The 13,539-nt window shown below is 40.0% G+C and overlaps 2 protein-coding genes and 1 pseudogene across 2 annotated transcripts; all 3 read left to right on the top strand.

The window, feature by feature from the left end:
• Nucleotides 1–3,459: 3,459 nt before the first annotated feature.
• LOC111987530 (receptor-like protein kinase FERONIA) lies at nt 3,460–6,236 on the top strand (annotated as a pseudogene).
• Nucleotides 6,237–12,150: 5,914 nt separating this feature from the next.
• LOC136067730 (uncharacterized) lies at nt 12,151–12,750 on the top strand. Its single transcript, XM_065773958.1, has one exon. It carries the CDS (start codon nt 12,151–12,153, stop codon nt 12,748–12,750), a length of 600 nt encoding a protein of 199 aa, XP_065630030.1.
• An 87-nt stretch (nt 12,751–12,837) lies between these two features.
• On the top strand, nt 12,838–13,287 carry LOC136067729 (uncharacterized). The gene has a single exon (XM_065773957.1). The coding sequence runs from the start codon at nt 12,838–12,840 to the stop codon at nt 13,285–13,287; it is 450 nt and encodes a 149-aa protein (XP_065630029.1).
• Nucleotides 13,288–13,539: the final 252 nt, after the last annotated feature.

The raw sequence follows: 13,539 nt of genomic DNA, 5'->3' as shown, positions 1-13,539 counted from the left end.
TTCTTCCTCCTTTTCTTCGATCGTCCATGTATGGTTCTCCTTTACAGCCACAACGGCCTGGTAACACTCCCGAGCTAAAACTTGATCTCCTTTGACTTCTCCTACCCCATTCTCCATTGGAAATTTTACCTTTAAGTAGTATGTTGATGTGGATGATTTCCATTTGTTGAGCGCTGGTCTTCCAATGATTACATTGTAGGTCGAGGGACAATCTACTACCAAGAATTCAAGATCACAGGTCAACTGCTTTGGGTAAGTTCCCACTGTCACCGTCAGCATCACTATGCCCTTGGGATATACCCTGTCTCCACTGAAGCTGACGAGGGGGGAGTCAAATGGATGCAACCTTTTTGGATCCAGTTTCAATTGTTGGAACGCAGGGAAGTAGAAGATGTCGGCAGAACTTCCATTGTCCACGAGGATCCTTTTTGTGTTGAAACCTTCTATTGTAAGTGCTATGACTAGGGGGTCGTTGTGAGGTTGCTTTACTCCCCATGCATCTCCTTCATTGAAAATCATGTCCTGATCGGTTCGTCTTTGTTTCAACGGGGGTGTCATGTGGACGCTGTTCACCTGTCGTTGGTGCGCTTTCTTAAGGGACTTGAATGACCCACCTGCAATGGGCCTTCCTGCGATCGTCTGTATTTCTCCTATCACGTTTTGAGGGGGCTGGTACTGACGGTTATTGCCCCCGGATGTGGACTCGTGCTGACTCTTGTTTCCATCTGGGAACCTACTGTATTCCCCTTTCTTCACAAACTTCTGTAGCTTTCCTTTCTGTATCAGTTCCTCAATCTGCTCCTTGAGGTCTCGACAATCTTCAGTGTAATGGCTGTGGTCCTTGTGAAATCGGCAGTACTTGCTCTTATCGCGAATGTTAGGGGATGAGTGCAATGGTCGCGGCCACTTAAGCTGATGCTCATCCTTAATCTGCGTTAAAATTTTATCAACTGGCATAATAAAAGGGGTAAATTTTACCGCTTGCGGTCCTTTGTCATCCTTCCTCTTGAATCTGTCTTTGGTCCGACGATTTGGGCGTTCCCGCTTTTGCCCTCTGCGGTCGTCATCTTTCCTTTCTTTTTCCACTGGTCTCCCTGCATCCCCGCTGGCCGCTAATGCGTCTTCAGCGTTCATGTACTTCTGCGCTTTTAGGAGCATTTCGGCCATTGTTTTAGGGGGATTCTTTGCTAGTGACGAAACTAGCCCTCTGGATCTCAACCTTGCCTTGAAGGTCGTCAGTTGCACCTTATCGTCTGCATCATCCACTTCCAGTGTCTCGCGAGTAAAGCGTTTCACGTATGACCTCAGGGTTTCCTTTTCTCCCTGCCTGATGGTAAGTAAGTGATCCGCGGTTCTCTTAGGACGTTGTCCTCCAATGAAGTGACGCAAGAAGGCATTGCTCAACTGCTCGAAATTGTCAACGGACGATGTTGGTAGCTTTGTGAACCATTCCCTTGCAGCTCCTTTGAGGGTGTTTGGGAAGGAGCGACACAGTATTTCGTCTGGGGGTTGCTGGAGCCCTAAAGCCGTCTTAAAGGTGTTCAGATGATCTTGAGGGTCCTTCAGCCCATCGAATGGTTCAAGCTGGGGCAACCGAAATTTTGACGGGACTGGACAATCAAGGACCGCTGGGGTGAACGGCGAATCTGTTGCCCTAACCATTCAATCTACGCTTCGATCCATTTTCTCCTTGATGGCATTTCTAAGTTCGTCCATCTCTCTCCTCATCTCTTGGAGAAGATCCGAGTTATGCTCGGTTGGAGTATCGGGCCTTTGATGGTCATTTCTTCTGTGGCCATCCCCCTCGTCATCTCGGTTCCCTTTAGACCGATTCTCCTCCTGTTGAAGCCGTAGCTTCATCTCCTGATTTTGCTTGGTCAGTTCTTCAACGGTGGCTACGAGAGCCTGAACTTGTTGAGCTAAAGCTGCAAAATCTGGATTAGTCTCCATGTGAAACTACTTTTTCTAGGTTGAGCACGAAAAAATCGTCCCCACAGTCGGCGCCAAACTGATGAAGTGTGAATTCGTCAGTCAATGTATGTAGACAGAAATGATCGTCGGCCTCTTGCAAAGATGTTTTCTCGAGGATGGTCACCAGTGTGGTGCCTGCCACAACGTCTCCGATGCCAAAGTCAGTGTCGAAAATTACTCAAGAGTAAGCAATATAAGGTACCGAAATCAAAGAAATCAAATAGTATCAATCTCAATATGTTCCTACCTTTTCTTTGGGCGTGTGAGGGCTTTATATGTGTTGTTGTAGTCTCTAGCCGTTGGGTAATTATGGTGGTTCTTAATATCCCTTTGGGTAACGTTTTCTGGCCTTATCATGTGGCTTTAATTTTGTCCCAACGGTCTGTTTGACTGGTTTTGTAACCATCTCTGATGTTTATTGATGGCATTGAATGAAATGTTTAGAGTCGTCAGTGAAGTGGATGCTCGTCATTGAAGGCTTGTCTCGTCGGTCCAGATTACCTCTTCCATGATCTACTTCGTCAGTCCCATCATATATAGCAAAAAGTTAATAAATATCCTAAAAGTCAATGTTTAAAAAATATTTTTAAAAGAAATTATAAGCAAAAAAAATAACTAATTCTTTTTAATAATTTTTTATATTTTCCAAGAAAGTGCTATAAAAATTTTTCTAAAATAGTTTATTCACAAATGGCCTAAGGGCATCTATTAACCACGAATCCTCTTAATTCCAGTTTATTTTGGTGTATTTTGGTCAATTTGAACTTGTGTTGGGATTTCACATGTAACGACTGATATGGTCTTGTTCATTCTCTATATGTGACAGGGAGAAATTTATAGGAAAAAAATGAGTAAATTATCAATGGCAGATAAAAAGAGTAATGTTAGTAATAAATCTAAATAAGAGCTAATAAAACCTTGTCTACTCAATTTTTCTAAGGGTTTTTTTTCTTTTCTTTTTTTTTTTTTTTTTTTTTTGGTTCTTGTAACTTAACTTGTGTGTACAAACGAAGCGAGACTTAAAATTTTCATCATAAAATATGAGTTTTATTTTTTATTTTTAAGGAAATGAGTGGTCTCCCTTTTTCTATTGTTTTCTTAATTTCTCTTCTCTCATTCTTTTTTGTTGTATTTGATATTGTATGAAATAATTTATTATTTAATTTTTAATTTATATAATATAAAATTGATAAAATTGTCACATATTTGAATATATTGTATTATAAATATTTATAAAAAAATAAAAATTGTGGTAATTCCTATAGGTAATTTTGTAATATTCTTTTCTAATCAAAACATAATTGACTACTTTGGTAAATAATAAGAAAGGAACCGGAGTGAGGACTACACAATAATTTTCCGCCTACCAGACTACCAGTTATCAGTTATCACATTATTACTCACGCGGAAAGAATAGTCTGCACATCGTACTATAAATAAATCAACTTGTCCACTTGAACGAATTATATCAATTATCACATTCTTTTGTAATAACTTTTTAATTATTTTCTTTTAAAAATTACTCACTTTCTCCCTGTTTCTGCTACAATGGGCAACACGAATCTTTGCACCGCAGTCCTACCATGTTTAACTTTCACAACTCTTTACCTCGCGTTCTTGCTTCTCCACTTGTCCAACACATTAGCAATTAACTCTCCGTCTCCTTACAAATCAGTCAATAATATTATCCTTAACTGTGGCTCCTCTGATAATTCTACTGCATTAGATGGTCGGACCTGGACTGGAGATGTCAATTCAAAATTCTTCCCTCAAGAACTATCACAAAACCAGGCCTCTCTAGCCACAAACTCACTTAAGCAATCCTTATCTGCTTCCCAAGTACCCTATACCACTGCCCGCTTGTCTGTCTCCCCATTCACCTACATATTCCCAATCACTACCGACCAAAAATTTGTTCGACTATACTACTACCCGGCTTCGTATAGAAATTTTGACCGGTCTAAAGCCCTCTTCTCTGTGAAAGTTGGACATTTTACTCTTCTTAGCAACTTTAGCGCTTCACTTACTGCTGATGCCGATGGCGATCCTGGTGATACCATATATAGAGAGTTCTGTGTCAACATCGAGGAAGATGAGAAGCTGAACTTAACCTTCACTCCAAGCGATTCCAGTTCATTTGCTTTTGTCAACGGAATTGAAATCTTGTCCATACCCGCTAATCTCTATTACACTCCGTCTGAAGTTGAAGGGCTCCAATTTATTGGCCAGCAGAAACAGTACCTCATCGGTGACAGAACTGCTCTCGAGATGATTTACAGAATAAATGTTGGAGGGAGCTACATCTCACCCACTGAAGACACTGGAATGTTCCGGAGATGGGAACCGGACGTGGAGTACTTGAGACCCCGAAAATCTGCTTTACCAGCTAACATGACTATTGAATTAATCTTCGCCAAAATACCTCCGTACACTACGCCGCAAACTGTCTATCGAACTGCGCCGACTATGGAGACGGACAAAGCTTTCAATAAGAACCACAATCTCACTTGGGAATTTCCTGTAGATTCTGAGTTTGATTATGCTGTTATGCTACACTTCTGCGATTTTCAACCAGAGTTGGTTGATTGGCACGACCGAGTGTTTCTTATTTTCATAGCAAATCAAACCGCTGGAAAAGCAGCCGACGTTATGTTTTGGAGTGGTCGGAGAAAAGGTGTTCCCGTATACAGGGACTACGCTGTGTCGATGGTTGGTAAAGAAGGAGATCGCGAGAAGTAAACGAACCTCTCTATCATCCTACAAGCAAACCCGGATGACTGGAAGACTGCTTTCAATGATGCAATCTTGAATGGTATCGAAATCTTTCAAAAAAGCGACTCCAGTGGCAATCTTGCAGGACCCAACCCCGGCCCACTTCCATTAACTCCTCCAACCGCTGTGCCACCGAAAAATTTAGTAGAGGCCAAAAATTACAGAGCAACAATAATCGCCGTCGTTGGTGGTGGAGTTTCCGGCTTTACTATACTCTTGATTCTTGTAGTCTTGATTTTCCGACTAGCCAAAAGAGTCAAGTATTCCGAGAACTCGACAAAGGCAAGCGGGTCAACTCTACCATGTAGTTTGTCTCGCTACTTCTCACTCGCTGAGATTAAATCGGCTACCAACAATTTTGACAATGAATTTATTATTGGTACTGGAGGGTTCGGTGATGTGTACAAAGGATACATTAATGGTGAGGTTACCCCAGTTGCAATCAAACGATTAAAATCAGGTTCTCAACAAGGAGCTCAGGAATTCAAAACAAAAATCGCGATATTGTCTCGATTCCGCCACCTCCATCTTATTTCTCTGATTGGATATTGTGAGCATGGAAACTGATACTCGTGTATTATTACATGGCTCATGGGTTCATGACCATCTCTATAACACCAAGTATCAGCCACTTACTTGGAAGCAATGACTCCAAATCTGTATTGGTGCAACACATGGTTTGAACTAGCTACCTTCCTATAGGCGCGACACATACAATTATTCATCGTTATATGAAGAGTACAAATATCTTATTAGATGATCAATGGTTAGCCAAGGTGTTTGATTTTGGGTTGTCAAAATTTGGTCCCATTATGTCTAAGTCTCATGTTAGCGTAGTGGTTAAGGGTACATTTGGATATTTGGACCCGGAATATTATCGCTTTCAACAACTAACTAAGAAGTCTGATGTGTACTCTTTTGGTATGATGTTGTGTGAAGTGTTGTGTGGAAGGCCTCCGATCATACATACGACTGAGGAGCAACTAATGGGCCTTGCAGCATTGGTCCTGTAGTGCTATCACAATGGAAAGCTTGATCGAATTGTTGATCCATCTTTGAAGGGGGAAATTGAACCAAAATGTTTGAAGAAATTTGGCAAGAATGTAGTAAATTGTTTGCTTGACAATGGAACCAAACGACCATCAATGAATGATGTGGTTGGAGGGCTTGAGTTAGCATTGGTGTTGCAAGAGAATGCAAAAAAAGATGTCAAGCTTGATTTGACAGAAGAAACTGACATGAATGATGATGATAAGCATGCTCTGATCCCTATGTCCGATGCCAATAAAAGTGATGACATGATTTTTAGTAGCAGTGGAAAACTATCAAGTACTAATTGCAATAGTCAAGTGACCGTAGTAAGCCGAGGAAGTTTTGCTAGTAAGGATTCAGATGGATTGATGTCCCTCAAGGCAGTGTTCTCTGATATTATGGATCCTAACGGTTGATAAACAAAGTAAAAGAAAAGGTTTCTAGTTGAATATTTATTACATGTGATCGTAACTGCCAAAGTCCTTACTTAATTTCTTCCTTAAATTATGAAACTTTAAATCTATGAAACATTTCCTAATTTGATATTGAGCCTTAGTGCACTAGCATCCTGGTTTGGAAACCGGTTTCTATTTTTCTATCTAAAAAGTTTAGTTATTTATTTTACTAATTTATTAACACACTTTACAATATATATTACATCCCTATTTTTATTTTTACATTCAACCTATTAAAATAATATTAAAAACAGTCTGTCTCTCTCCTCTCTCTCTCTCTCTCTCTCTCTAATTTCGGTCTCTTCCCATCTCTCTCAGCTATCAACAACCGAGCAACCCAACGCACCACCCACCACCCACCACCACCGTCAAGCAACCTAATCACACCACCCACCACCAAAGCCACCCATTGAATCACAAACCCAAAACCCAAACCACCGACCATCGCCACCCACTGCCGATCAACCTAGCGTCACCCACCACCGATCAACCTAGCACCACCCACCGCCGAGATTTAAACCCAAACTGAAACAAAACCCAATACCCATACTAAAACTCCAAATACCCAAACTGAAACTCAAAATACCCAAACAAAATTCCAAACCCAAACCATCCGCCGCCGCTACCACCACCGTGAGCGAAACACAGCCATGCACCACCGAAACTTAAACCCCAAAACACAAACTTAACAACCCATGCAAAGCAACTCACTCGGAAACCCAACCTCCGCCGGTCTCTTCGACGGTCCGGTTCTCAAGAACAACTCTGATTCCTTCCTTCATGTTCGTCTTGGTTACTTACGATCACAAATATCACTTATCATAGATCAGTGTTTCTTTGCTCAATGGGTTTTAGGTTTCAAATGGAGAGAAAGAGAGGGACGAGAGAGGAGAAGGGAGAGAGGGGTCTGGGTGGGTATGGCCGAATGGTGAGAGAAAGAAAGAAAGCGACAGAAAGTAGAGACAAATGAATAAAATGATAAAAAAATAAGTTTTGCATCCCGTGTACAGTAGGTTTTATAAATAAGAACTAAGAGCATTCACATTAGCTCATCTAAATTTTTTGTCTATTTTACATGAAAAAACCTCATCTTTCTATTTTACACTACCACTTTTACAAAACACCCACATCAGTTCATTTATTTTACAAGATATTTCAATAAAATATTCACTCTACACCATTTTTTTATTATTTTCGTCAACCAACTCCATCCACATATATACGCGCCCTCTCTCTCTCTCTCTCTCTTCTGAACAGATCAACTCTCTCTCTCTCTCTCTCTCTCTCTCTCTTTCTCTCATTTCTTCTCTCTTTTCTTCCTTCTCTCATCGAACGATTCATTCCTTCTCTCTTTTCTTCCTTCTCTCACCGGCGATCGTCTCATTCCTTCTCTCACTGGCCGATCCAGATCGCTCCACGCTCCACGCTCCGATCAAGCGATACCCACGAGCTCCGGCGACCCAAAACCTTTCTTCACTGGCCGATCCACCCTCCACAAGCACCGATCCATGCTCCACGCTTCATCGGCCTACCCACGAGCTCCCAGATCCTTTCTTCACCGGCCGATCCACGCTCCATGCTTCACCAGCCGACCCACGAGCTCCAGCAACCAATCCGAGGACCCATGTGTGTGTGTGTGTCTGCACCTTTGTTCTTATTGTGTTGCATTTGGTATTAGTTTCAATGTATTTGTTATTTGAGTGGAATGTTTTTGTGGGTCTTTTTGGATTTGGTTTAGCTCGAATGGGTTGCCTTCAAAAGTTGTGTTTGCGTTAGATTTATGGGACTTTTACTGTCTAGATTTGTATAAATATTTGAGCTTTCTTTCTGTGCTTGTGTGTGGGTTAATTTTCAGTTGACTTGGCGCGCTGGATGCTGTAAGGGTTGGGAAAGAGAGGAAGGAGATGAGATTCCGTTAGAGAGGAGAGAGAAAAAATATTAAAAAATTAAATACATGAGCTACAGTACCCGTGTAAATTTACACGGGTACTGTAGCTCGTGAATAATTTTAGAAGATTTTACACGAGTTTAACCGGACTGATGTGGGCTATTTTTGTACAAAAATGTGTAAATTTGAGCATTTTTTTTATTATACACACTTATAAATGAGCTGATGTGAATGCTCTAACTGTTCAGAGTTGGTATAATTTTTTAGAAATACACCCCAGGATGTAAGTGTGTCTGAGCTTGTGAGTTGCTAAAATAGCAACTGGATGGTTTTTTTGTAACAATCCAAATATGACACATGCCCAGGGATGGACCCACAGGGGGGGACAAGGGAGCCTGGGCCCCCTAGCCCGAAGAGGAAAAAAAAAAAAAAAAAAAAAAAAAAGCCNTATACGAAACATTTCAAATGCTATATTAAAGTAGCAAAAGCAAGTTTTGATTTGTGAATATATATATATATATATATATATATTGCAACAGTTGATACTCTTAAGAAATAATATTATTTTGTATTTTATTATCTTTGTTGGTAAATGATTGTATCTTAATGTATTAAAAAATAATGATTTTGTGTGTTGATTTTGGTTGATAGTTTGTTAGTACTATATCGATACCTATTTAGATTTTTCTTTACTTCTTATACTTCAATCCCCTGACTTAAAATCCTAGGTCCTCCCGTCCACATGCCAACCTTTTTGTGGCAATGCCTCTACTAGGATTCCTTGGGTTTTGTATAATCCCGTGAGGTGATCTGTAGATAAGTTTTTTCCGGTCTTTTGTAATGTTTAGTTGCTGTTTATGTTTTGGGTGTAGTGAAAGACTTGTTCTGTTTTTGTGTTGTTGTAATAGTTGCTGTTTAGTCCAGTGTTGTCCTCTGGGTCTTGTTACTCTGTTTTCCTGTGTCTGTACGTTTCCTTTCATTAATAAAATTCTATTGTTGTGCGAAAAATTATATACATATTTGGAACATCGAACCGTGACAGTGGTATCTGCAATATTTTAGCAACAGAATAAGGCATAAAAGCATGATATAAAAGCTCCAAATTCCACCAATGCATATCCCTATCAATTAGGTTGCAGCCACCTTCATATCTGGATTAATCACTTAACAGGGCAAAATAATCTTTTGACAATTAATCACTTAACAGGCCAAGGATCTTGATAATCTTGAACAGATTCTCCATTTCCAATTCTTCAGCACAGACTCTGCTTTAACAATTAACGTCCTTCCTGCCAGAACACTGTGCCAAGTATAAGATGGAGAATGATCCAACGTTGCATGCTTAAACAGAGCATTTACGATAATACCTGGCCTTAAAAAATCTTAGTGATTAGGGTAGTTCTATTAAAAAATTTCTCATGCCCTATACTCCCATCGTGGGAACCAATGTTTGAATTCATGTGTGCATCTAAATGTTTTAAATTTAAAAAAGAAAGCCAAAAATTTAAGATTTTGAAAATTACTAATTTTACTCATTTGACCCCATTAATTAATGTTTTTTAAGATTTCAAGAGTACTGTTTTTGAAAGAAATGAAAAGTTTATACCAAAGTGAGGAATCCATTTAATGAATAACATAGAACCCCATTAATTGATGTTTTTTAAGATTTCAAGAGAAATGTGATGGTTTTTTTTTTTTTTTTTTTAATACTAAGTATTTTAACACACACACGGGAAGACGATAGCAGGTCTTAAAGAAATTAATAGTGGTGTATACCCAAATAGGCCTAACTCTTGGATATGCAGCACAGACTTAAAACCTCTTTAACTCGTATTCATTTTTTTTATTAACTGAAAAGTCTACACCAAAATGAGAAATCCTTTTAATGAATAGTATAGAACTATAAATAAGAAAAAATAATTCAAATTCCACAAAATTAAGATACACATTTTACACTTAACCTACAGGTCCTGCATAATCATTTTTATAACATCTATTAAGATACACATTTTATATTTTTTAAGTTCCCTTTTGAGTCATGTCTTCATGTGTGACATATCTAATTTAGTCAAATTCTCATCTAATTAAGTTTTATTCTGAATTATGGAAATAATCTATAGAGCCCAAAATAACAAGTGCTCAATTGCAGGGCAATCCCAATTACTTGTGTGATACATGCATATATGTTGGAGATGATAGTGGGATTTGGTTATATATATATATATATATATAGAAATGATATGTCCAAATCATTTTCACAACATTTTTACAACAAATCTTAAGTGGTAGATTATTACTGGTTATTATTATTGGGAAAAAAAAGTAATCTTAGTGTTAGGTTTAAATTTAAACCAATAACAACTAACCATCTTTAATTTGTTGTAAAAATATTGTAGACGTAGTATCTCTCATATACATATATATATATATATAGGGATATTAAGCCTGGAAGTCCATCATAGGTTTGTATGATTGGGCCTGTGGCCCGATCTGAGGACACGGGATTGTCCGAGGGGGGGGAATCTTTATTAGAAAGGACTATATGGCGCATAGAGGTCAACTTTAACCACGACGGCTCAAAGAGGTGTGCCAAGGATAAATACATCCTCGGCTGACAAATGTTAAAGTCTGTAAAGGTTGGTCGACGGTCAAGGTAAAGCTCCAAGAAGTCTTGTGATGTTTGATAGTTCTTATCAAGATAGCAGGTAGGGAAGTGTCCTAAAATATTTGAAGGGAAAGTTGCCACAACCGCATTAAATGTTGGGCAGCTAATTTCTTGGCTACATTAATGTAGAGAAGACACTTGAATAGTGTTACATTGGCTGCCCCGATGCAAACAATGTCAGTAATGTCTGATAAGACATGTACTCAAGTGGTAGCCCCAATTGATTGACAAGTGTAAGACCAAGATGCTTCAGACGTAACTATATAATGGGAGAGACCCTTCATGAAGAGGGGATCGAAAAGAAAAGAAAGAAAAGATTGTAGCATTGAAGAACCAAACTTGTAACCCAATTTGAGAATAATATATAAGAACAGGACATTTCGGACCTTGCTGAGGACTATTTTTCTTCAATACAACCTTATTTCTGTTCATTCTCTTCTTATCTGAATCTATTCCAAAGTTTGTCTGATCAATTAAAGCCCAGTTTTCCAACTCATTCTTTATAAATTTATTGTTTTTGGCCTTTTTGAGCCTAAGTCCATTTACACAATGGGCTTGGAATTCAAACCTGGTCCCTACAACTGGCACCGTCTGTGGGAAATACTGGTGTTTCAGTGAATTCAACTTTCAACGATGGTAGGTTCAGGTCCATATCAAGCAGAGTCTATGGGGTCTCAGCGTTAAGACCACTTCCATGAACTTGAACAGAAAAGAGACTGTGAAGGAAGCGTACACACTACCCACACTAGTAAAAGACAAGCTAGGGGTAAAAGCCATGTCTCTCAGAAGGAGAATGCTAAAATCATGCAGAAAGAGATTGATCACTTGAGGAGGAGCTTACATCATGAGCGGAGAAGGCGAGTTTCACCTAGTCCTGACTTCCCTTCTGATGGTGAAGAGGATATTAGCTACAAGCGCAGATCAAGAACTCCCCCTTGTGAAACTTTCTCGCATGAGGAAGACTAGCATCATGAATGTGGGGATAGGAATTTGTCCTCGGTCGGACTGGGAAACGACGCTATAACTAGAGCACTTAACGAAATCTCAAAGTCACCTTTCACACATTGGATTGAGAAAGGGAAACTTCCTCAACGTTTCTCTCAACCCACGTTCACCGTGTACGACGGAAGGACAAACCCTATGGAGCACGTTAGCTATTTCAATCAAAGGATGGTTGTACACTCCAAGAATGAGCCACTAATGTGCAAAGTATTCTCGTCCAGTCTAAGGCCTATGGCGATAAGGTGGTTTGACAGTTAAGGGCAGATTCCATTAATTCTTTCAAGGAACTCACTCAAGCATTTGGATCCTGATTTGTCACGTGTAGAAAGGCTCCTCGGCCTTTAGCTTCCTTGTTGTCCTTGTCCATGAGAGAAGGAAAGACCTTGAAGACATATTCAGACCGGTATTGGGAAATGTTCAACGAGATAGATGGTGATTTTGATAACGTAGCCATTAGCACTTTTAAGCTCGGCCTACCTGCCAAGCATGACTTAAGGAAGCCTGTAACTAGGAAACCCGTATGTCAACTCATGGATCGGATTGACAAATACAAGAGGGTTAAGGAGGACCAACAGCAGGATAGGGGCAAAGGCAAGGTTATCCCCCAGGAAATGAGGGATTTCAGGTTGGACCATGATAACAATAATAGATCACGGAGAGATTTTATTGGGCAGTCTTTACCTATAACTCCTCAAGCTATAAACACTGTGTTTAGAGAGCCTGTACATCAAGTTTTAGAGAAAATAGAAAACGAGCCATACTTCAAATGGCCGAATAAGATGAGTGGAGATCCCTCAAGACGAAATCAGAGCCTTCATTGTCAGTACCACCAGGAGCGAGGACATACCACCGAGGAATGCCGGACATTGTGGAGTCATCTGGAGCAATTAGTTAAGAAGGGGAAATTACAACAACTCCTGTATCGCCCTAATGGACAAGGTGACCAGCCGAGGTCTGGGACATAAGGGAATGCTTCTTCAAGACCCCCAATAGGCACAATTAATATTATCTTTACTGCACCTAAGAGAATTGGTTTGCAGCCCTCAAAGGTGATGTCTATAGCTCGGATACCAGCCGAAGATGCAAGTTTTAGGTCGAAGAGGGCCAGAGTAGAAATTCGACAGGCGTTGAGTTTCTCAGATGAAGACAAGGCAGGGACCGTCCAGCCACATGATGATGCTTTGGTAGTAACCCTTAGAATAGGTGGGTGTGATGTAAGAAGAGTGATGGCAGACCAGGGTAGTTGTGTGGAAATCATGTACCCTGATTTATATAAAGAGCTGCACCTAAAACCTAAGAATCTGATTGCTTATGATTCCCCTTTGGTGAGTTTTAATGGGAATGTGTTTATCCCAAAGGGTCAAATCAGGTTACCTGTGCAAGTAGGCTCACAGATGGTAGAAGTGAACTTCATAGTGGTGGATGCATACTCTCCCTACACAGCCATTGTGGCCAGGCCTTTGCTGCACACGCTAAGGGCTATTTCTTCAACCCTGCATTAGAAGGTGAACTACCCGGAAAGAGATAGGATTCAAGAACTGGTAGGGGACCAGTCCATGGCTCAACAATGCCTTCTGTTTGCCATCTCGCATTAGTTAGCAGTTAAGTCCTTGGACTCAGTAAATGAAGGGTTATAGTAATCAAAGTTTACGGACCTACCTGGTGAGGGGCTGGCTGAGGAGGCCAAATGTGAAAATTTAGAGAAATTTATCATAGGTGATGATCCAGAGAAATTTTTTCAAGTTGGAATTCAG

Source organism: Quercus suber, unplaced genomic scaffold (assembly GCF_002906115.3).
Source record: "Quercus suber isolate HL8 unplaced genomic scaffold, Cork oak 2.0 scaffold_83, whole genome shotgun sequence".
NCBI classification, from domain to species: Eukaryota; Viridiplantae; Streptophyta; class Magnoliopsida; order Fagales; family Fagaceae; genus Quercus; species Quercus suber.
Note: the sequence above shows the minus strand (reverse complement) of the source record. Positions and strands in the feature narration are given on the sequence as shown.